General features: G+C 38.2%; 1 protein-coding gene across 2 annotated transcripts; it reads right to left on the reverse strand.

The window, feature by feature from the left end:
- Positions 1-670: 670 nt before the first annotated feature.
- Positions 671-24,682, reverse strand: nfatc2a (nuclear factor of activated T cells 2a). 2 transcript variants are annotated; one of them, XM_060894201.1, is made up of 10 exons: positions 24,466-24,682; positions 21,261-22,107; positions 20,863-21,031; positions 16,277-16,479; positions 15,487-15,659; positions 14,139-14,279; positions 11,448-11,503; positions 10,862-10,994; positions 10,025-10,717; positions 671-2,984 (listed from the first exon to the last, which is right to left on the reverse strand). In XM_060894201.1, exons 1-10 carry the CDS (start codon positions 24,521-24,523, stop codon positions 2,929-2,931), a joined length of 2,529 nt encoding a protein of 842 aa, XP_060750184.1. In that variant the 5' UTR covers positions 24,524-24,682; the 3' UTR covers positions 671-2,928. The 2 variants fall into 2 exon arrangements, with proteins under 2 accessions (XP_060750184.1, XP_060750183.1); XM_060894200.1 differs by lacking the exon at positions 24,466-24,682 and adding an exon at positions 22,838-23,133.
- Between the last annotated feature and the right edge of the window lie 1,723 nt (positions 24,683-26,405).

A 26,405-nucleotide genomic window follows, 5' to 3' on the forward strand; every position in this document is an offset into this window, starting at 1 on the left:
TTTGTAGCACTTATCCTCCACAGTATTGCAGAGAAGATCTCAAGGAACAAGTCAGGGACCACATTGGACAAGGTGCAAACCCATCCATCACATGGCACAATCTCTCTCTTATACACACACTGTTGACAATGTAGAGATTCCAATCACCTACAACGCATGCATGTCATGAGACTGGGGCAGGAAATAGAAACCCCAAAGCAAAGTTGCAACATGTAAACTCCAGACACACACAGAGGCAGGAATTGAACCCATATAAAATTGTATTAGCTATGAGTCGTGGATGACTGAGCCACCATTTGCAAGCTGGCAGACATGAAGTATGAGTAGCTAATTTAATATTTCAGCTGAAAATAAACTGCTAAACATCGAAGTCAACACAATATACTGTACATGTTGTGGAAATATATCAATTAAATAACACATTTATTATAAGGAAATATTTTGGAGGAGATATAAAATCAAATAATCTCGTAAACAATAGAATTCCTGTAAAGATATACGTTTGGCTCCTTCTCATTCACTATTCATTGGAACTGGATGAACCCCAACCCCAGAGTTGTGAAGTAAACATGATCACCACTAAGGCACTGTGTTCCCCATAAAGAAACGACCATTTAATCTGACATAACAATACAGGTTTACTACTTGATTAAGTGCAATTACAAATGGAAACAATTCTTCAATCAGATTTATTGCTTATGTTCTTGACAGACATCGACTATTATTAAACATTCACCTCATGACTGCATTAATAAAACCGGCAGGTATAAAGCCTTGAAGTTAACAAAAGATAACAGTTTCTCTTTGGCAAATATTGGCATTGTCTTATATTAATCTAAAACAGCGAAACTATTTTGCAGTTCATATATTATTATTACAACCATGGTTACATGATGGGAAATGACAAGACAGGAATTGATTTGGTTCATAAACATAATAAAGATTTCCTATTGACTAGTTAGCAAATGTAACAAAGTAGAAGTAAAGAAATATTTTATACATATTTAGGAAATCGTATTTACAGTTAAAAATGAGTCGACATTCAGGGGATTGCTATGATGTTAAGAGCACCATGCTTAGATAATGGCTCCAGTAAAAAAATATATATACGTATACATATAGACGGGTGAAAAGGTTCAATGAAAAAAAACTAAGTAAAGTGTCTTAGTAAGGTGTTCATCACAGTCCAACAGAATATCTTTGGCATAGATTCTAGAAATTTGGTGTTTAAAGGAATGAACATCATTCTCCTATAAAAAGTTTGGTTAATTAGAATCTGGATGATGACGGTGGAGGAGAGTGCAGACTAATTGTCAGTCCAAAATCTCCCACAGGAGAGCATATGAATTATATTTTCATAATCAGCAACTGATTCAGGGAGCATTTGTCACCCGTCTATAAATATACCTAATTATACGATAAAGAAATAATTCTGCCAAAAATGTACAGATACACGAAAGATTACTCTTTTCAGAAGTGCTTCAAATTTCACATCTAATTTATTTTTCATTCCCTTTAAAAGATATTAAAAAAAAAGGATTAACCTTTTTTTTCCTTACTAAATGTGATGTACCAGGATGACACTAATATATTTATAGATTTGAATTTAGATGATTAAAATGAATTAAAACATATCATGTATCATATATCATATCAGATCATATCATATATGCTCAGCATATTATTTATGGCAAAACCAACTCTGAGATAAAACGATAAAAAGATAAAAAGATAAAAAATAACACATTTATAACAAGGAAACTTCATGTGCAAGCTGTAGAATTTATAAAACTGATGTAAAATAGCACTATAAAAATATTTAAAAAGTTATAGACATATCTATATCAGTAAGACATTAGGTAGAAATACGAAGCAGAAGAAGTCGAGAACTCCAGATGATGTTAGAGTCTGAATGTAGTGCAAGACACGCTAATCTCTGTTAGATATGAAACCATCGTTCTGCTCATCTGTAAACCGCTTCTAAGGTTTTGCTTACAGCTTCATAGCTAAAGGCACAAAATATCATAATATAGTTTGCTAGAAAAAAAGAAATTCAGCTCTGTATTTTTCGGCCCCTATAGACACTCACACATTAGAAGAAAATGTACAGATGTTGTAAAAAATATCTAATTACATCTTGTCAATAAAAATCCAATTTTGAGTGAAACTATATACAAGACAATATAATTCACTGGCAGGAAGTGCACACTGTGCATTAAAGGATTCTCTATGAGAACAGTGCATTTAGTTGCAATTGGAAAAAGTGAAGCTTTTATCATAATGAAGATTTGATAGAAAAACTGGTAACATTTAACAAAAGTAAGGACTGTCACATGTAAAATATCACATGTAAACAGGGGATTTCTGACTGTCTCAAATAATCAAAATAATAAGAACTTGTTAAGACTTTCTTTAAAAATGAGGGGGAAAAGTTATTGAGGATTTGACAGACACTGGTAGATACACAGTCTTTCAAAATGAATCAGTTGTTCCAGATGGACTAAACTGAGAGTTTACCAAAGTGAGCTATGAACTATGATATAACAAGAATAAAAATACACTGAACTTTTTTTTATCCAAAATCGTTTAAGGCTATGAGAGCATAAGATACCGACAACTGACAAATCAGGTTAACCCTGGCTGTATTTCATGAGCAGTCACTGCTAGACTTTGAGACTACAAGGCCTTTAGTAATGAACACACTGATGCAAAAAAAAAAAAAAAAAAAAAAGCTGGTTTCAAAGGTATTTGTTTGCCTGGGCTATAAAGCAATCTACTTGGTGTCAGAATGTTCTGAGGTCAAAAATATTTCGAAAAATAGAAATAATCCAAGTGAGTGCTGGTGACAGTGTCTGCAAACTGCAAACGGATCCAGGGAGAAGAAGGCACTACTGCAAGTCCCACACACTTCCTGCGGCATCCTTTTCCTTATGACTGTGCTCGGCCGTGCACTCCTGTCAGATCCTTCCTTATGATCTCGTTAACTGAGGAAGAGAAAAAGACGAGAGAGGGTCATTATGAATATGAAGAGTAACTGCATTACTTTCAGAACAAATGCATTAAGTCAATGCTCAAGAGACCCGTGCTAGTTAATTAACCCATGCGAGTTCAATCACAAAGCCCCTACCATTAAAAATTCAGTATACTTAATAATAATTTATATTATAAAATATTTTCCCACATCTCAATGTGGGAAAATCTGTGTATAAAACTGTGAATCATTTAACTGTATAAAACTGTGAATCATTTAACTGCACTGACAAGAACTGGCCACAAGAGAGAGCACACTATTTGACTTTTACATTGCCTTAGTTCATTCAGCAAAGCTCCATTTCCACTTGTTCCACTAACCTCACTAAAAGGGAGGGCATACATGGAAACTTTTACAGCTTCTGCATGCTAAGAATAGCAGCAAGGTGTATGAGGTGCTTTGCATAATCCTGACACAGGAGAAGGGAGACAACTGACTTTTATGATCCAGCACAACTGCCATGAATACAAAGTTAAAAATAATAATTGTGAAAACCTACAAACAGGGAATCTATACAGCAAAAGTATGTGGAATCTATGAAGTCCAGAGGGTCTGTGTTATGTCACCTATAAATAAAGTCCTGTGGACTCTAAGGCCAGTTTTAACTGAGATAATAATCAATTTGATTGTCACATTGTTTACATTTTCCTTTACGGTCCACCCACAGAACCTATTTTTATTAAAACATTATTTATAGGTGTCATAATATAATTTCCACCACTATAAATAAAAGAAAAAAATTACAGACGCTCTGGACATGCTACACACACCTCACATGCTTCTGAAAAATGACAGTTACACTACTTCTGTTGTATACTTGTGAATCACGTTCTGCCTCTACGTACTGTATGCTACATGCGTAGCATAATGAATGACCTCCTAAAAAAGTTCATGTCCAAGCCTCACCCTTGTTTCAGCTCTCCTAGATACTGCATAGTTGTAGCTTAGAACTGCTTCTGTAATTATAACAACTATGATTGCCACACTTCATTTTAACTGTGGAGTAATAAATGATCATTTTAATACAGAAGAGGATTACAAAACCAGTATCCAGATTTCTATAAAGTTGCTTTATGATAGTAAATATAGGTAAAAGCAAAAACAACATATAAATTAAGCAAAATTGAATTATTTGAGAAAAGACAACTAGCATCGATGAGACTTCTACTTTGACTAAGCATATAGTGCACCACATGTGCCAACGTTTAACCCTACAACCAATGTCTCAGAATGTGAATATGAACAACACATAAAAACTGAGGGAAAAAACAAACAAATACACTTCTATGAAAAACTGACTGAATGTATCTCACAAAGAAATAACTCATCTGGCTCGTATTTTCTATTTGTCTTTATTATTGAAATGTAAAATAAAGACCACTGGTGCCACTGCTTATGTTGCAACCTCCTGAAACTGCAGCAAAATGCCAAAGCCTGTGTTATTATCAGTGACGGTCACAACCCACACTAGTAATAGGCTTCAGGCATCACTTCCCCTTTTTACAGTCTAAGAAAATAAATTGTCGTGTTGTCATGGACGTTGTGAAACTTGTATGAGGCCTTTATGCAAGACAGACTGATGCATTGGTTTAATTATTGATGGTGATTTGAATATTTTATAGAAGGCAAACAAGTGGAGTCTGTGCATGGATAAGCTACAGTACATAAGTTTTGACGTTTATCCGCTCAGTATTTATGATGCTTGCAAATCAAATGTTTACCACACTACTCAACAGCTGTCAGCCAATCAAGAAGAGATGAGTGAATGCGAAAGTCCCTTCTGACAAACCCAGTGCCTTGTGGTAAGAGTCTACTAGGTGATCATCATAGTAAACCGTTTTCCCTTTTTAACACTGACCTGATGGTCATATTCATGTCAAAATCATTAGACAAGGGAAAAAAACTGCTGTAAACTGTGCTGTTACAGTGTGTACTCTGGCGGAAGGGGATGTCTAAACATGTGTATTGTATATGTGTATAAAACAGCACTAAATTGGAGTTGTCACTGGGGTAGTACTCTAATCTTTTGTACCTTTAATATATAACCTTTACCTTTAAACATGCATGGAGTCTTTAAACATATTTACTGAGCATTACACATAATTAGATTTTTTTTTAGAGTAAAGTTTTAAAGATACACATTTCTTTCATAGACACTTGCTTTGGATCATCCAAGGGACATGAAATGTTTAGTTTAGTACCCTTCTTTTCTAAGAGTGTAGATTTAAACTGTTTCTAACTTTCTGGTTCTTGATGATTGAGCTATCAAGCTAATTTATACTTTCAGATTTATCCACATTGTTTATTTTTATATTGATGTAAAACAATTCTCATATATCCAGTGGCATAACATCTGGAGAGGGTTGTGGGAGCTCAGTGGTTGGAAGTTTGTGAGATCAACTGAACCATTGAGCAAAGCCTATAGGGCTGCTTAGCTGATATAAATTGCTCTGTATGAATCTGTCTGCCAAATGTTTTAGATCTCCAAAACGTTTGGGGACATGTGACCAAAACATCCGTATTGCATTTTATTCCGGATTTAGTTTCACTTTTGCCTTAAGAGTAACCTCTTCGCTAACCTAACTTTAAACCTAAACCTAATATCTTACCATCAATGAAGATTAAAGATGATAGAAGGCTATAGAAGTATTATTTGAGCGTTCTGAAGGACTGTTTTGTTGTAAAGTAAAGGTGGAATACAAGATGGATCATGTGTACAAACTCAGTGTACAGTTTATGTAGAAAAACGGGGGGGGGGGGGATTTCTACATGTACCTTCGATGTCTAAAAGCAAAAAAACCAATGAGGCATGACCTGTTTGAAATAGTGTAGTAGAGAGAGAAGTTGCATGTGTGTGAGTGTAAGGTGGGGAAGCTGAAAATCAACAGAAAATAAAGCCACAGAGAAGTTACAGTGATAAACAGGAAGAAACTAAACCACAAGTCTGGTCAGTAGACATTGTTTCTCAAAAAAAAACAAACAAAAAAAAAACACCTGTCCAGAAATTAAGACACCAAAGACACAAACTGGGAAATATCTTTTTCACCTTGACCCTTAGCCACCTTGACCATATCCTGTTCAACAATGATGTCACACAATATAAGAAAAGTTTAACAGGGCTTTAGCTTTGTCACTACGGAGAAGCAGACTTTCGGGAATTACTTCTATTAGTGGTATTGGCGTAAGTAGAATAATTTCATTATTTTAGCAAGCAATAATCACTTCAGATGCTGAAATGTTAAAGTTTAAATCTACTATATATTCTGAAGGTTTATAGTGATGTTTATTACGCCCATTACACTACTATACCAAACGTGATCAAAATGTAACTTTCACTTTCTGAGGAAATCTTACTTAGCAAATTCCAGACATTTTTAGGCAGACTGACCGCTTTCACCACTGTGTTGGTTAAACTGGCTCCTTACTCACCATGATCTCTGATCCGCAGAACAAAAACAATATGAAATATGTTGAAGGCAAATTGTACAATAAAGTACTGTACAATAAAGTATCTTTGTATCTATGCTGACCTCTGTGTTATTTGTTCACCTCATAATGCAAAAATGTTCTTTTTATTCCTTGAGATAATAAACGTACTCAACTCTGTAACTCTGTAACTCAACGTAACTCTGGACATTTAAATTGAAATTCAGAGTTTTTTGACATTTAAACTGAAATTCAGTCTTTTGTATGTAAACAAACAAATCATATGATTGCTCCCTAAATGCTTTCTAATTTAAACACCACTTGGTGTCTGTTGGTAAAAAAAAACCCTCCATTTCCTCAGATCCAAACATCTTTTTAAAAAAATTATGTTTTTTTATCAAGAGACTTTTCTTTACTTAAAATATTATTATGTACAAGCCTAAACCCAATTTGTGAAGGATCCTAATGACCCGCAACTAATGTGCAGCCCTTACGTGGTCTATCTAACTGACCCAATTCTCAATCTGGAATAACTTTACCTCTCTTTTGCTTTAGGGTTAGATTTCTGTCTTGAAAGCCTTATAAACTTGAGGAAAGAAAGAGAGCAAGGCCTATTCATTTCCCTCACTATCACAGACATTCAAAATGACCTAAGTGCATAATACATCAATATTTCATAAGCTTTTGTATATATATATATATATCATGCTTCATGCTTTGTGGGTGTTTTTCTGTACATGATTTTTTAACTATTTATTTGTATGATACAGCTGCAAATAAGTATTTGAACACCTGTCTATCAGCTAGAATTCTGACCCTCAAAGACCTGTTAGTCTGCCTTTAAAATGTCCACCTCCACTCCATTTATTTTCCTAAATTAGATGTACCTGTTTGAGGTCGTTAGCTGCATAAAGACACCTGTCCACCCCATACAATCAGAAAGAATCCAACTACTAACATGGCCAAGACCAAAGAGCTGTCCAAAGACACTAGAGACAAAAGTGTACACCTCCACAAGGCTGGAAAGGGCTATGGGGGCCTCGTGGGGTCTCAATGATCCTAAGAAAGGTGAGAAATCAGCCCAGAACTGCATGCGAGGAGCTGGTCAATGACCTGAAAAGAGCTGGGACCACCGTTTCCAAGGTTACTGTTGGTAATACACTAAGACGTCATGGTTTGAAATCATGCATGGCACGGAAGGTTCCCCTGCTTAAACCAGCACATGTCCAGGCCCGTCTTAATTTGGCAATGACCATTTGGATGATCCAGAGGAGTCATGGGAGAAAGTCATGTGGTCAGATGAGACCAAAATAGAACTTTTTGGTCATAATTCCACTAAACGTGTTTGGAGGAAGAAGAATGATGAGTACCATCCCAAGAACACCATCCCTACTGTGAAGCATGGGGGTGATAGCATCATGCTTTGGGGGTGTTTTTCTGTACATGGGACAGGCGACTGCACTGTATTAAGGAGAGGATGACCGGGGCCATGTATTGCAAAATTTTGGGGAACAACCTCCTTCCCTCAGTTAGAGCATTGAAGATGGGTCGAGGCTGGGTCTTCCAACATGACAATGACCCGAAGCACACAGCCAGGATAACCAAGGAGTGGCTCTGTAAGAAGCATATCAAGGTTCTGGCGTGGCCTAGCCAGTCTCCAGACCTACACCCAATAGAGAATCTTTGGAGGGAACTCAAACTCCGTGTTTCTCAGCGACAAGCCAGAAATCTGACTGATCTACAGTAGAGAAGATCTCTGTGGAGGAGTGGGCCAAAATCCCTCCTGCAGTGTGTGCAAACCTGGTGAAAAACTACAGGAAACGTTTGACCTCTGTAATTGCAAATAAAGGCTACTGTACCAAATATTAACTTTGATTTTCTCAGGTGTTCAAATATTTATTTGCAGCTGTATCATACAAATAAATAGTTAAAAAATCATACATTGTGATTTCTGGATTTTTTTTTTTAGATTATGTCTCTCACAGTGGACATGCACCTACGATGACCATTTCAGACCCCTCCATGATTTCTAAGTGGGAGAACTTGCAAAATAGCAGGGTGTTCAAATACTTATTTTCCTCACTGTATATATAAAGCCAATTTTACATGAAATGGTTTGCAATTGCAATGTAGGCTGGATATCTCAGTAAATCTCATGAGATGCGCTTCATTGCTCAAAATGAAACATGAATCCTCACAGTTTCTGCAGAAAGTTTCATATGAGAAACAACCACAAAAGCCCTTATACCCCTTAGCAAAGCTTCTAACAAGATGAAAGACCTGGTTGACTCATATGAAAAGTGAGTTTGTGTGAAAGCTTTTAGGACATCAAAGACATAAATGTTTGTACTGTAGGTGGAACCAATACATTGACACCTCTGCAGCAGATGGGGGATTTTTTTTAATTCTCATCCTGCCTGTCACTTGAGAAAGACCTTCCCCATATAGTAACTGCTACTCCGTGTACAGGGCAATGTAATGGTGAAAGCCTATTTTGAAAATATTCACCCTCTACAGACCCCTGTTACCCCCAAACAGTGGCTCATGACATGTCCAGAAGAAAATTATAATTCAAACAGTGTTCTTTTGGACATGAAAGCATGGTGACTAATAGCACAGTGTTACTGCCAGTATTAAACAATAAAAACAGCTAAACTTTGGGGTGTTCCTCTCATAGTAACTGGCCATGAATGTGGCAACAAAAACTCTGTTGCTGTTCACTAAGGGAAATACTATTTGGCCATCCAGTTCCAAATTCTCTATGTAGTCTTCTTTTTCCTCTTCGACTTCATATTTTCCATCTGTGCCTTTTCCTGCAGAGTTCGAAACAATCACTATCTTACTGAGTTTGCTGGCTTTCTGGAAGAGCGCAGCAGCTGCAAATAGGAATTCTGCATGCCACATTGGATGGAGCACGTTCAGTGGAAAAAATCTTTTCGTGGGTTCTCCCTGCAGAACTGAGACCAAGGGGAAACCCTGGCCAAGTATAACAAACAAAGAGGCTTTCCTCAGCTCGGCCAGGCAGCCAATTCCACTGCCTCGACAATGGTTGCCATAGAACTTGTTTTGCACATCATAACAGCGTCAACATATCCAAGAAATCCTCATCTGTTTTATTTATTTATTTATTTATTTATTTATTTGATTTGATTTGATTTGATTTCTGTCCAAGGTTAAAAAGCCCCCATTACTTAGTCTAAAGCACTCGTTTGATGGCCTATAAAACAGTTATTATTCAACTAAACTTTCACAATCAAAAGAAGAACATTCATGGAGAGCAAGTGATATGGATGTATATATTGAATGTAGCATATTAATTATGAATAATCTGTGACCAGATTACTATCAGGGCCTATTGTACACATATTATGCTAAATCACACAAAACACCTGATTCGATACTCATTCTTCATGCTGCTGTTTCCATTGCAGAAATGGTTCACGACATCTTTATGTCACCGGTGAATAACACAGAATGACCCTTTATTAGACCCCTTATTAGGCATCCTATTAGTATACAACTATTTATTTGATATGAGCTACTAAAGTAGTAACCAAGTAGACTCACCATCATCCAGGTAGGCTTGATCCAGGTTCTCTTGCTTGACAGTGACTCGTCCAGGAAGAGAGGTTCTCTGTTCCTCAGCAGAGGAACACCTTTGTGGATGGACTTGCCCAGGAGGGGACCTGTCCTTTGGAAGCCTGTTTGTGTAGGGCTGTTGATGAATGACAGTGGGGTAATGCTGAGTTTGGGGGGCTTGTGCAGCTGGAGAACGTGAAACCACTGCTGTCTGAGTTCCTTGTGGGCTGTAGCCCTCACAATAGAGGTTCGGATGTTCCTGGGCTGGTGGAGTTATATTTTCCCCCCCTCTTAACAATTGATGGTTGGTCGGGGAAAACTGGATGACAGGATGCTGACCAATCAAGTGAGAAGACTTGGGTGCAGAACCAGTATGGACCAGGACAGAGCGATGGGCTTCTGGCACCATAACTCCGGTTTGGATGTATAAGCTGGACCCTAGGTTCTTCTCAGCACGGGGATACACAATGTGCTGCTGTAAGCAGGGGTCTGAAGGAGAGATTCCTGAATGATTCTGGTGACAGGAAGCCATGATGGGAAGTAAACCATTATCCGAGGTGAGGACTGAACGGGGGCTGTGATGGTAAAAGGAGTGCGGGGACACTCCCACGGTCTGGGACATCATATATCCAATGTGTCCAGCTTCATATTCATCCAATGGTTCTGTTTTGATGGAAGAAACTGTGGAAAATAATACAAAAGCAATTTGGTACTTAATTGATGTCCTGTAATAGATACATAAGGTACACTATCTGTAATCTTGTAAGACTTCAGATTTGATGCAGTTGTGAGGGATTATAAAAATGCTTGACTTGAGCAGAGTACCTGGCAGAGGTGTATATGTGAAGTGCTGAGGCTGACTGCGTTTTCGTTTCCCATTGATCACATAGAAGTTCACCTTAGCGGGATGGCAGATACTTGGGTCTCTATAAGGAGGCACTTCAATAAACAGCATGCTCTGAGAAAGAGATAAGAGGGTTGGGTTTTTTTTTGCATAAGTCATTCATGTATATCGAGTCTTCAAATGACTGTAGACAGTCTTCATTGATTTTGGCAAGGTTATGAGTTAAGTGTCTTCGAGGCAGAAGCAGAAATGTCAAATATTGTAAAAATCTGGAAGCGAATTAAATAGTCTGTAGCCTGTTGTCTAGACATTTGTGTAACCAACTTTGTGCCATTTATTTTTCAATATCTAGATTTACCTTTACACATACACGCAAACATTCTGAGGCTATTTTTAACTGCTGATAATTAACACTATGATTCTTAGTCCAGATTAACTCAAGCACTCTTGTGTGTTTTTTTTTTCTTTAAATAATCAAATATCAAGCAAAATATTAACTAAGGGACAAGCATCAGCCAGTTATGTGGTGTCATGTTGGTAAAAAACATTTGTCTTTACTGTACTTACTGTCTGGCTTTTGTCTTTGTCAACTGTGGCTTCCAACTCCCAAATTTGCTGTCCATCTATAAATGGAATGAAGAGAGTGAAAAAGAGAAAGGAAACAAGAGATTGATTAAGACTCATATTGTAAGATCAATCCACCTAAACTGTTGTTTTCATGGTGATGATGGAGAGCTGGCAAATTAAACCCAAACCATGCCAGCAATATCACCCCACAACCTAACAGGCCCACTGCCTTTTCCATTAATTTGTCACCTCTTGTTAATAAACTTGGCATGTAAATCTGTTTAGCTATTTATTTTAGGTATGCTATGAGCAGAGAGTGAGTGTCCTGTACCACAAATAAAAGTTTTAGGTGATATAGCGGTACTGTATTTTCAGCAGTATGGGTATAATACAGGCTAATAGGATTGTTCATATATAAATTGTTCATTGTATCAAGTGTGTCAACTCATAATCTTTGTTATGACAGGTGAATGTAAGTAATGTTTTTTTTTCTCACTTGTCTTTCAATACCACAGCTTACAGTGTCACCTGACTCCTATGCTCAATACAATAGAAATGGCAGAGAGAGATCCTATCTCTAAACTCAACCGCTTCCTGTAACATGTCTGTTTAGTCTGTGAATTTTAATGGAATTCTTCAGTGAGTTGGATTTTAAATGCAAAGGTGACTTTTGAACTTTTATACAAATGTCCATAAACTAAATATACTGGCGATTATACTTTATAATTCTATATGCCATTTCTCTAAGCGTTGATCTCAAGTTGATTTTTTTAAAGCCTACAGTATGAAATTACCAAATACAACATTCCAATAGGATTATTCCTCAAACAGTAATAATTTTTACTTTTTTTTTTTTCAGCAATTCTGGGAAATCCCTTCTATAGTTGAAAATGAGACACATATGGCTCAAATGAGTCACAAGGAGATGGGGGGATTCCAGAGATGTTGCCAGGTTAAATCAGATTCTCAAGGTTTTATGATCAACTTGCTCCATTTCACGACAGGTGGCGACCGCAGTTTTCTTAGTTTTCTTAGTGTTTTTGTTTGTTTGCAGTTTGTTCCAAAGCCCCTTCTACAGGAGCTCTTTTTTCCTCTAATATAATGCAGCATGGATTTTGTTTTAGGGGAAGGAAGCCCAGCTTTGGCGTAGTTGCTGGCTCACTGAGTACAGCAACATCAGTCGAAGCCAAAAAGAAAATGCTGGCCAAAGACAGCTGTCTTCCATTCAGGGGGATTTCAGAGGAACACAGTTCCAGATTATTTTGTCATCCTGAGAAACCCTCCAAAACAAAGGCAATCCCTCCTTGAGCTTTTTTACTTTCTACAAAATTAGCTGTCACAGTACAGTAAAATTATGCTGGACGGAACCCCAGAAAATATGCTAAATTTGCTAAATGCGAGTGAACGAGTGAGCGAGCATACAGGAGAGTGAAAGAGTTCATGTTGAAGCAGACCCCAGAGGGTTCATGTCTAAATGTCTCAAAGCTGCCCTTGTGTTGAACAGACAGCCTCTGGATTCTCTGAGTCACAGCTATTCACCAGCAGTCTAAGCACCTTACCATAGACCTGTATCCTCAAACACCTCAGAGAACCATAAACAAAATCTAGTCATAAGACAGACAACAAACAGAAACTAGATGACGCACCTTGGATACGCAAGACAGCAAATGTAGGATTTTTTTAAAAAGAAAACAAACAACAAGCTATGAGTAATGCAGGCAAAAATATACCAGGTATGTTTGCTGTAGACCTTCATCATTAGCCCGCAATAAGAGCTTTAGTGTTTGGTATAATGCAATTTGCATGACCTGCTATGGCCATCTTTCTAAACAGAGCTGCCAATAACACCCTGTGTAAAACTATTCCAACTCAGATGAAGGGCAAAGCAACATTCAATAATCTATCTGTTTCTCACCGCCAAAGCATGTCATGCATGATGGACCAAATGTGTGCACAATAACAGTTGCACCTGCAGATAACAAGCACCATCACTCATGACCACCTACTCAAAGGATAAAAATACTTCATAAACCTATTATTTAGTTAGGTGGCCACTTAATAAGTTATTGATTGGTCGATTGATTGATTGATTGCCTGCTGTACATTCATTACAGTTTGAAAAGACTTTTGGGTTTGAGCACAAGACCGCATTGTATCAAGAATCTAAATGTCATGCAAATGTGAGCAAGGAAGATTAGAAAAGGTCATGATTCAAATGTCAATTCTGCACACTGATGTTAGAAACTTAGCTTAAGGCCAAGCTTAAAAACTGTTAGGGTTAGCGTAAAAACTGATGAGTGTATAACACTAAGTATGTATTATTAATTGGTTTAATAATGGTCTTGTTTAAAAGTCTAGATAGATATAGGTGTATTGCTGAACTTTGACTATAACAGGTAATGCCATTAATAATATAAAATGAAGTTTTTGTCCATGTGCCATTTTAATACCTCCAGGATGCTAGAGGATACTGAGGATTTTTTTTTTTCCATTTGATTTTTTCACCTATTTGTATCTATTTGTACAATGTTCTGTTCCATGGAGCAGGGATTTCCCAAGGAAACTTACTAAATGTTCTTAGTTTAAATGCTAATGGATTGCATCATTTTGTTTTAGCTGACATTACATAAAGATGTCATTCTAAAAGACTTCTAAAAGATCATGGCCTCTAGTGTGCAGGATACTACTCACCATGGGTCTTCTCAGTAAACATAACTTTAGAGTCAGCACTGAAATTCTGCCCAGTCAGGATCATTTGCTGACCTCCGAGCACTGAACAGCTGTCCATGTCCTGCTTCTCCACCATGGGCAGCTCGTGTGCAGATCTTTGAGCTGTAAGGATGTACACATTTGGATGGTTCAATGAATAATGTTCTCGTTTAACTGTTTAATGTTTTAAAGCAGAAATATCAAACATGTTTTAAATGTTTAACATGATGTTTTAAACATCATCAACTATGGATAAAGAAATCTCAAGATAAAGCATCCTGGTACAAGTGAGAAGCTTTAGAAAAATATATGTAGTTACAAAAGTCCACTTATGACTCCTGTTAAGACTTAAGTAATGGCTAACAATAAAAATCAGAAGTAAACAATTTGTCTGCACTATGGCAACTATAACGCATCAATCACTTTGCTTCAGCCAGTGTGTCATGACTCTGCAGTGTTTGCTTGCCATCACGTTAAAGGATGCCAAATCGGTTCCTCATAGCTGTGACAACTTGCTCTTATTTGTTCAGCAAAAAAAAGCAAAGCTGGTAACTGCTGAAGCTATGCAACCATGAAACAGCTTCTCCTGGCTTATCGTCTCACAAGTCCGATTCAATATCCGTCGAAGCAAATTCAACCAAATAGCAGTGACCTTTGGACAGATGTGTCAGGTGCACTATGATCTGAGTCAGTCATGTGAATAATACTTAGGAAACAGGGCTCCTCAATAAGGCAGTGACGGCTGGCCTGAACGGGAGGACTGAGCAAACAGCAGATTGCGTTATCTGGGTGATGTCCTATTCATGAGGCTTGGGTTTTGCATCCTCTTTCTGTGCACTGTCACTGTCCCTCTCTCTTCCTCTATTTTTGTTCTGGTAGTGAGTGTAATCAGAGGACAAGAAACACTTTTTTCCCCCAAATTTTGTGCATACAGTATGAGTCGCATCCATGAGATTTTGTTTTTCTGTACACTTTACATGAAATCCAACAAAAACACAGAACTCCTAACCAAGGAGGAAATAAGCTAGCCAGATCCTGTCTTTTCCTCATTTGACACAGGATACTGAAAATGACAGAATAACACATTTAATGGGTATATATAACAGAATCCACAAAAATCTAGGAGAGCAAAGTCAATATTTTCCTGAATCTGAGCTTTCCATGCTAATACTTTTTACAGCAGGTTAATCTAAGCACAGAAGCCCAGTGTATGAACAGGAACACTACTACTGCAGTTATGTTATAAACATTATACACTACATCTCAGCGAATGCTACGATTATGAAAAGGAAGCTGAATTATTTTCCAATCAAAAGCCATTTTTACTCACAACACTCAATGGGATGAGATGCCACTTGGAGAGACACGTATTGACCCCCTGGCTGGGGGATGTGGATGCGGAACACCAGTCGCACACGGGTATTCTTCCGCCCGATATCTGTCTCGCCTTTCCTCAGCTCAATATCGGCGTTCCTGAGCTTCAGAATCCCAGCGCAGTCGATTCTAATACAGAGTCGTGGTTAAATGTAGAAAATGTACTGTTTTGATCAGAGGTCACATTTGTCTTGATACACTGAAAGAAGTCTTTATATTTAGCTTGCTGACAAAATGCACAGTGAAAAGATTTATTTAAAAGAATTCTTTCTCTCTTTGAAGTAAAAGCTGAACCAAACTACACCAGGTTACGTACGTAACCCAGTTCCCTGAGAAGAGAACGAGACACTGCGTCAAGGCTGACGCTGTGGGAACGCTGCTTATAGCATCAGCTCCTGACGCAGTGTAGAGTTCCCCCGAAAGGAAAACCTTGGAGTTGGGATTTGAGTATAGAAAATGTCCTATTCTACACTACAATGTTGTAAATCGTTTGATTCTTTAATCTTGGTTATTACGTTGTTATATTTTGGCGGTAGGTTAAAAAACTTTTAGATATATAGGTCTATTTTTCTTACCATCCCGTTAAAGTATCTACCTTCACTGGATAGAATATTTATTTGTTTCTAAAATTATTTGTATGCTAAAAAAAAAATCACATTGTATAAAGAAATTATCTTTTATATATCTTAATTTTGGGTGTTTATTGACACCCTTTCTCTCTTTAATTTAACGCATATTTGACTTACATTGCTTTCATGTTGTTCTTTGGCTCTAGAGGGATCTCTAACACCTTTGTGCTATTGATTATCTTCTCATAGCTGGTCGTGGTCACGGTCTTGCCTGTGATGCGGTGCACCTGGTAGAAGGCGTGGGGCTTCAAGATCCGCTCGTCAGCCGTGCCGATAAAGATCTGCAGCCCGAGCGGCTCTTTGCCTCTGTATCCATGTAGCTGAAGAAAAGAAATAAAATACAATTAGTTATTCTCTCAAATTAATTAATATGTCATAAAAGATAATAAAAATGATAAAACATCTGGCCTGATGTGTGGTTTCAGTTACCTACAACACATCCTTTTACCAATCCTCAACTAAAATCATAGAGCAGCTTAAAGTTGCACAAAAAAGAGACTTTCTTCTTAAGCACTATGTAATGAAGTGAAAAGGAGGATTTCAGCTACACAGATGATCAGACACTATGCACTTTACCCTCCTACTGAGTGAGCAGGGAGCTGCAGTGCATGGTGTACTAATTTAGTCCTAACTCTGCACACGTGGTTGAACAGACCCACTGCTGGAAAATTCAGTTTCTCCTGCAAGCTTGAATGCAAGCCAGCAGCGTCTGTACTGTCTTACAAGCCACAGATGTTTTCTCTTTGCTGTGCCTTAATCTCTAAAAGTCTGCAGGAAATCCACAGGTCACTAGTGAGGGCTCTTCAGGAAAAGCTTTCACAACCATTGTTATTATCGCAACTACTATTTTACCTGGAATAACCCACTAACTAGGAGGAAATCAGCACTCTTAATATATCTCTACACATTATATTATAACTTAACTAACTTACCGATGCTAGAATTAGACCAAGACAGACTCAAGTCTGCAATAATATACTTTTAAAGGCGCTGTACAAAATAAAAGTTTATTATTATTATTATTATTATTATTATTATTATTATTATTATTATTATTATTATTATTAATTATTAAACCAGGGTATTTTTTTATTTCTAATCTGATGTTTTCTCTTCATAGAATATTAACACTTTCACTAGAAAATGTTCTTTTATGTATTCTATCCTTAAAGTAAATAAAGGCCCTGTTTAACAGAAGGATGAAAAGGGGAATTTTCATATGCAAAACATGGCAGCGCCGTGACAGAGGAAACATCTATGATGGCCACCTCTGTAATAAAAAAAAAAAAGCTCAGCAGGGCAAAACTAATCACAATACAATAGAGTAGCAACATAATATGGAGCAGCAGAAAGAAAATAAAGCGTATTGCTCAGCTCTGCTCAGAGATGTTCATTCCTAATCATTTCTTCTGTAAATCGGATGATGTCTTCAGAAATGGTCAAAATACCTTTATAAAGTATGGATTAAATGACAGGGTCTGAATTTTTTTTTTTCTACATCTGGAAGGGTTTTATTCCTCACGTCCCACAACAAATAGCCACTATTTATACTTTGCCAATTAAATAAATATCTTTAAATAATGTTCATTATTTTTTTTAAATTGGTTTAATGTTGAGTTACATTTAATGCTGTGGAACATCAACAAAACTCTGACACTTACTTCAGAGCAGCTGTTACGTTCTCAGGAATTTTTCTTTCTCTCTTGATGGTGATTAAGACAAAAAATGCACATTACCAAGTAACTTGAATGCCCACTGTTGTAAAGATGCCTGAATAAATAAACTCCTAACAACAACTCCTAACTAAAACCTCCTTACTTTCTTTAATAAATAAATAAAACCTACAAGTCTCTGTGTAAGTCTATATAGAACAAGCACATTAAAAGCTTTTAATTGCTAATAAACTCTGTCTGCTGATGGGTTTGTATGATAAACTTAAGATGCAATCTGAGAATCATTCAATCATTGCTATCAGTCTAAAAATCCCTAATCACAAGAAACCAGAATCACCACAGCTATATCACTCTCTTTTTCACCCCTGTACACATGCAATCATACATCATACGTCTTCACATCTCACCCTCTCACACAAATCAGGTGGCAAAAAAAAGAAATGGCGCATTGTGAATGCTTTTGTAGCAGTGCTCAAGATATCTCCACTAAATTCAGCTTATGGATGAATGTGAATTATTGTCCGGCAGGAAGACAAACATCAGCAGCCCCTTTTTCTTTGAATTTAAACAAAAACTATCAGGCATCCTGATTCATAAAACCTCATGAGATTTTGAGAATAGTTAAGAGACAGTCATGTGAATTCTGAGAAGGACACACACACATCCACAGACTATAACACACACACATCCACCCACACACACAGACACACAAACACATACAAACTAAACACAAATTAGATCAGCACTCAACAAAAACCAAGGGACTACATCGGAAGGAAGTGTGCAAAAACCACAAAGCATGAAGAAGCAACTAAAATTATCTAAACCCCAAAAGCACAAATGCACAGTGGCGAAACGGTTTTGCATTTATTCTGTCAGGTTTCACACAAACATACATGAGAATTATTATTGACCCTTGATTCAACAGTGTAATCAGTAAAAAAAAAAAGGCAAACCACATAACAAGGCTGTCAAGGGACACGAGGTCATGTAGTAAGACAGGTGAGACGTGACGTGACGTGACACGACGTGACGTGACGTGACATGATGTGAACTCACATCCACACCATGTCAGTACAAGAACTAGTGTAAACTTTAGGTTTGAATAGGTTACAGTAAATGTCATGAAAAAATTTGTAAACACTGGTTTTTACTGATTCTATATAATCTAGAATCATCTATAAAAGCACAGTGAAAGCACTGCTTCTCTGTCTTAACTAAGCCATCTAAGAGTTTGGTCACCATGAAGACACGGACAATCAGTAGAACTTTGTATTAGTTTGCAACACCGTCACAATACTATGTTTTTTTTATGGTATCGAGATAAACTTATATAACAGTGAATAGAAATAACAGTGAAATCAAACTAATAAAATAGCAAACTACTTTATATAATGCTGAACTCAATCAAAAACAAAGACCCAGTCTCTTCACCGACAGATTGAAGAGTGTAAGATTACCAGGATTAACACACACACACACACACACACACACACACACACACGCACACACACGCACACAAGGGCATCTGTGTCAATATTAATTTTTCATAATACAGTGTTTAACCTGTAAACAGAATATTAAATAAAAATTCACGTACGAAAAAGATCACATTTTTTATGTCATAATTTGAGCTACTTAAGAATAATGCAAGGTTATTAAACTAAGATTTTTGAAAAAGTCTGAATGTCTACAAAATCCTGGAAGGACTAATTATACAGCAAATATATATATATCTCAAATTAAATACAACACTTGCTGCATTACGTAACTAAACTGTGTGTAAAACTCCTCCAATATAAGACCATTAAGCCTATTTCTAAAAAGAGGAATTAATTTCAGCCTTTAAAATAGTCTTTCCAGATAATTTTGTAGAAATAAACGTTTGAAATGAGGACCTCTGGACCTCTGTTCGGGTCATACTGATGTTCTACTTCTGCATAATGCTTCTACAATTGTGACTCTTCTGCTGTTACGGATTCCAGAGAGTTTGCCCCAAAAGCTTTCACTTCCTAAACATATCATGCCCATGGCCAATTGCTTCATTGGAATATAGGTAAGAACTGCAGCTATAATCATTATCGCTGACCTCTGCTCGTTCATTCTCATACTGATCATCCTTTCAATATCCTTTTAACTCCTTCCGCTCTACACCTGGTCTATATTGTACTGATTAATAACTGCATATCGGGGTTTAGAAGAGGATGGCTTTACTTTTGAGTCTCAAGGTCTCTTTCTTCCTCTGTCTTTCACTTCTCAAAGAAGTCTGATATCTGCAGCAAACTGTAGGTGTGATTAACGTAAGTCACCGAAGGTGATGTATAACCCAAAACCCAACTACCACAAGCAGAGCTCAGTGTGACAGACAGAAAGTTTCCATAACTAACGCCATGTCACTCCCACTCTTATTTGTTTGTATACTGTATGTCTTTCTTTGTCAGAACAGTTTTTTATTCCATCTGTTGTAGATTGCTTGGGGTTTTTTTGTGACATTGTTCTCGGGGTTAGAAAGGAGCTTCAACGTCTGAGACCACAGTGAACATTAAAAATTGGAAAGAAACAGACGGGTTTACAAATCTCTATACAAATATTTATAACAAAGAATGTAAATATTCAGTATACTGAATCTTTAATATTCTTAACTATTTCTAGATCCCTATTTAAATATAAGAATTGTTTGACCGTTTAAAATGCTTTGTACAAAAGGTCAGATTTTCCTCATGCTTAATCTCTTCTAGTGAAGCATGTGTTCAGAAGACACGATGGATTTGATCTAAAAATGGATCATGAGGTCTTGCACAAACTTGTAGAGTCCATGCCAGCTTGAGTATACAGTCATTGAAGCAAAAACATGACCTACACAGTACTAAGCTCTGAAATTCTTGTAAATAATTGAAAGAATCTAGTTTTCATGCGTGTTGTCGATAATATAATAAATATTGCTGTTAGATTCCTATGTTGTATTATATAATATTATGATAAAGTTAATAAGCTGTTTCATTGATAAATACAGCTTAAAAAATCACACACCTGTACCACTGGATGTCCACCAGTTGGAGCTTTAACAGCCCCCCGGCTGCCCTCGGTCTCATAGTGTGCCCTGTGGTGAGGTTTGGGCTGCACCTCGATGTGCAGCTCATACTGGTCTGTGCGGCTGGGCAAAGGCCACTCCAGAGAAGGCAGAGAGGTTATAGGGATGCTGTGGGGGAAAAAAACACACTCAGATTTCTTCACCAAAAATCCCCAAAACTTTCAATTGTTTACTGAAATGAGTGTTGGAATGATGCAGATACAGTTACTCAGTATGAAAGTCTTCCAGGAAATGGTTTCTACGTGTTACATTTAATGTTTAGTGTTCATTTGGTCTGACTGAATGTGAAGATCTGCCTGTGCTGTATTTTATGCAGTGGGAGCTGACTGGAATCTACCTGCAGATCCCAGGCACCAGCTTATTGGGCCAAATTGTTGGAATGACAAAGTATGGCTCTGCTTTGGTCTTAACGTCTTGTTCCACCAGGTAGCTCTCTCCATGGTCGTCTGGGTATATAGTGTAGGGTGGCTGTGTGGTTCTGACAATCTTTGTGGGTACTGAGACTGGCCCAAACCCGTTGACAACTTCTTTCACGCTGTTGGAGCCATAATGGGTGCCAGTATGACGATCATCATGGCTGCCATGTGGCGAAGGACTTCGTGATCGAGCAGCAGCCACCAGATTTGGGTTCTTGTACATGTCGTAGGTGCGTTTGCCCTGAGGCGAGGCAGAGCGAGAGCTGGGCCTCGGAGACGAGTTTTCCTCAGTCAGGCTAGTGTGAGGTGATGTGCCTGGGCTGGTGCGAGGAGAGCCTGTGTGGATGTTTTGGAAGCGAGGACACAGCTCACCAGCCACAACCTGCCCACTACCTGGGGACACACAGGGTGATGCGAAAGGCGAGTAAGTCTCAGAGTGCCATGAGGTTGAAGAGTTGCTGCTGGCTGGGCTCAGGCACTGAGGCTCACGGTAGATGGCACAATCCAGACCAGGCACAGTGAGTGTAGGCCTGGGGCTGGCATTCACCAGTGGGTCATGGAGTGAGTTGGTCCCATGGCTGTGATGCTCACGTGATGGCGTGATCTCAATCCTGGGGCTCACAGCTTGGGGACCAGATCTTACTTGCTCTACGTAATTTTTAGGCCCCAGGTGCTCATAGCCAGAAAGAGCTTCAGTGCTGCTTTCAGTGTAGGGGGAAGTCTCGCCCAAGGGGTAAGGGTGTGCGTGTATGTGGAGATCGGTGTCATCTAAAAAACACGAGGACATAGATTAATACTGTATGGTCATTAGCAGGATTGGACAATATGGTAAAAAATTCTGACCATGCTTTCAAATATTTTTACATCGTACACCTTTGTTTCATATTTAGGTTTGAGCTAAATATATCAGAGTTTAACATCTAGAACTATAAATAACAAATGGCATGGAAAAGCAGGAAAATAAAATGGCACAGAATTTATTTTACCATCTAATCAGCTACTGTTCGATTATTTGAGTATAAACTTGAAATAGTGACATAAAACAATAACACAAAAAAAAAAACATGCAGACTGTGAGTTTTGAGTTTTTGGCACTATCAAATTGAGAGTAAAAACTGGTGTGAAAGAGTCAAGCGAGTAGAAAATCGCACTTTTCTTAACTACAATTTTGGAACTGGCTTTTAAAACAGTACATATAGGGAACAAGAAAATGAGAAATGGCTGTTGGGTATTTCCAAACATTGATAATATGTCATCATACATTCATTTAAATGTCATCTAACCTGAATATCAAAAACTATACCCTAAACAGATAAGAAACAACTATAAGTAAAATGCTTACACTTAAAGACATCACATAGCCAATTTATTCTGTCTAAAACACCGTTGCACACTTTGCACTGCCACTGCACTGCAATTAAACATCAATAATCTATTCCACACACCCCCACACACCCTTCCACAAACCATAGACATAAAAGACTATGTAAAAACAGACCTTTAAGATCTCCAGAAGGAAAGTTGCTGTCAGGCGGCTCATAGTTAAACAGGTAATCAAACTCCAGCTCCTCGGAGTTCACTTGAGTGAGATCTCCAGAGAGCCTTAACTCACTCTCCTTTTCTTTTTGGTAAAAAGAGCTCATCTGCCTTATCTGCAAGTTGTCTCAAAGTCTGAACCATAAAATTACAGAAGAATGGTCTAAGAAACTGAGAATGTGGAGTGTAAATGAGGAGATCAGGGAACCAGAAGCGCTCTGTGCGTGAAAGTGATGCAGCCGTGAGACGCAAACGTTAACTTCCGCCATCAGTTTCAGAGGACAGAGAGTGGGAGTGTCTGTGAGCTTAGAACTGTACAGATAGAGGAGATAAACGCCTCCTGTTGATATCTGACGCTTCTTAACAAGCGTTTTAACGGTTTTTGAACGCAGCCTGTGATCCTACATGTTGCTGCCCTCGAGTGTTCAACACAAAACATTGACAGAAAAAGAGCATGAAACCCATCACCGGTTCATATTCTAACCATGTGGCACTTAACTCTAAAATGTACTAGGCTAGATATTGTTAAAAAAAAAACGCACTCTTTGTGCGTTAAACAGGATTCTATCTAAGCATCAAATATCATACATAATAAATCATTTTTCGATTTCCCTGATTTTCCAGTGTGTTTTGAGGAATTACAGGATGCCATCCTGTATACCAGGTCATAGTGGCATGGGTGTGCCATAGTGTGCCTTAACCCATAATGCATTTTTTTTCAATAATCAAACACACAAAATGATTATACCATCAAATTTGGCTATCAAAGTGTCTTAAACATTTTCTATTGTTGATCCATCCATCAAGACCCACTATATATACACTATATATACAAATAAGCAAGTGAGTAGTCTTCATGTCCATGTCTACCTGCACTCATGTCATGTTACTCCTTGAGTATGTTGCAGTGAAGCGCACTGGGACCCGCAGCATCTCCGTCCGGACGGACAGACGTCAGCAATATGAACTACTTGAAGAAGGAAACTTCATTGAAGCTTATGGCGAAGCGCCTGGGAGAAATGATCCCTGCTTGTGCTTGTTCGTGTAGTTTTATTACGCATCCTCGTGCCAGCACAACACACGTAAGCAAACGCAAGGTGCGCGGGTGGGCGTCCTGTGCGCTATAAAAGCAACGGGCTTCCCTGACCACCTACTGACACGTAGCACACACCAGACATAAGACATAATAAAGCACTGCGTGTTCTCTGAAGGCATTTTAAACCAAATGCTTGGCAAGACTAAAGTACAGCTTAGTGATGAGCCACGTGTGAGGTTAAATAAACCCAGTGCATTTTCTATATAAGGTGTTAGATCTTTAAATGTTATGCTGTAGGAGAATCCTGTTCACACGCGCAATACAACGAATCTTGGATGACTCTGTCGTAGAAGTTACTCTTAACATGCAGGGAAAAGTCTACATAATCCTGCTTCTGTCCTGCTGTCATGCAACTTGTCAGGCATTATATTTTCGTGTTTTAGCTCTGGACACCATATATCATTTAGTAAATATGAAATAAACAACAACAACAAATAAAATCAAATACGTTGATTACCAGTTAATCACAACCCTTCTGCACGCGCCATCCATACCTTGATCCATCGACCTCATGCTGTGGTATTGCGCCAGTCTCCAAGTATCTTTAAACATTTGGAGGGAAATACAGTTCAAACTAAGAAAGAAAAAAAAGGTAGAAAACCAGATATATATAAACAAAAAATAAAAACGAGAGAAAATATAATCCCTCAGATCAGATGTGTATATAAAAATACTGTAGAACTGCAACTGACTTCTTTCCCCTGTTGCTCTTAGGATTTACTGTGAGCACCGAGAGCGACTTCCTTCTCAGCTCGGGCTGTTTATAATATGGGCCAATGCTGTAAAATAACGGGATTCCCTCAGTGTTTCCTCCTGTTTATGCGCATCTCCATGGAGACCCTGGAGCAGCTCCATGTCGGAGGCAGCAGGGCTTTTCCTGCGGAGCCCACAGAGCTCAGGAATCCATGACGTAGGCGGTGCGCCTTCGCCAAAGAAGCCCTCGCTCTTGCGCGCTGCTTGCGCACAAGAAGCTCATTGTAGATCGAGGGGGAATCAGTGAACGCGAGAAAACAGGAGCCATGTTTAAATACAAACACACAAAAATGCGAATTAGTCCCAGCTGGGTTTAAATTCGGACGGCGAATTCTAACACAGCCATGTCTTTCATGATCTGGGCGAGAAGAAGGAAAATAGTGTGATTGATTCGGTTACGTTACTGCATTTCGTTCATTTCAAACTTTCCATTCAGGACAGTGTTTCCTAATGGAAAAATTTAGAGATGCAGGAGATGGGGGCAAAGCCACAGCTGGAAAAAAGGTTATATGATGTCCAAGCTAGGGCTGGAAAAGGTACAGTATGGCAGAATTCATGATATGGTCACCAAATATTGAAGATTTCAAAAGAATTTATACAGAAAATATGATTTTCAGACATTTACCTTTCCATATTTTATCCAGTAATTAAGACTTGGCTTTGATCTACAGTCCAATGGTAGCTTGAGGCTACTAGGATTTGAAATCCCTATCTTTCAACCAGTGCCTGAGTAGCCCAACCTTTTCTACCACTGCACTGACATTTTACAGATTCACACAAAATTACATAAAGACATGAGCTACACTATATGGCCAAAACTATGTGGACGCCTGACCAATCACGTTCACATAACCTTGCTGTGTACACCATTATAGCTTTAGTTCCCCTTTAACCTCCAATTTTTGGAACATGGCTGTGGGGATTTGTGCATTTGGGATTGTGCATCATTAGGATTAGGGTTGAGGTCAGGGTTTTGTGCAGGCCACTTGAGCTCTTCCACTCCAACCTTAGCATGCTACGTCTTCATGGAACACATTTGGACCTCATAGTTCCAGTAAAGGAGGATTCTTAATGCTTCAGCATACAAAGACATTCTAGAAAATTGTGTGCTTTAAACTTTGGGAAGACCCACATATGGGTGTGATAGTCAGGATTCCTCACACTTTTACACCATATAGTAAACACTCACTCAAACAATGTGTAAAGCCAACACACAACCAGTTTTCTTTAGAGAGGTTTGGCGTAGTTAGATTCTTTGTTCTTTGAGGTATTAATATATCATTATTAATTATGGTCTTTAAGCTAGAAGGTCTCTGGAAAAAGGTATGGGTCCTGGTCAGGGTCATGGTGGCTCCTGTGTCTCAACACACAGGAACACTGGGCATAAGACAAGAATACACCCTGTAAGGGACACCAGCCCATCACACTGATTCTACCTCTATATTTTTGGGATGTTGGAGAAATGTTAGGAACATTACAGACACAGGGAGAACAAGTAAGAAGAGACAAACCTAAACTAATGATCAAACAAATGAGTCTGGACTGTGCTAAAAGTGTTATTTCTGGTTAAGGATACTGCTAGAGTTATTTGTTCTATTTCTGATGATGCCATCTGTAATGGTATATTCAAACAAAAAAAAAGTGATATCTAGACCTCTTGTGGGTTCTTTTGCTTAAAGCT

The sequence above is a fragment of the Tachysurus vachellii genome, chromosome 19 (assembly GCF_030014155.1).
Source record: "Tachysurus vachellii isolate PV-2020 chromosome 19, HZAU_Pvac_v1, whole genome shotgun sequence".
Taxonomy (NCBI): domain Eukaryota; kingdom Metazoa; phylum Chordata; class Actinopteri; order Siluriformes; family Bagridae; genus Tachysurus; species Tachysurus vachellii.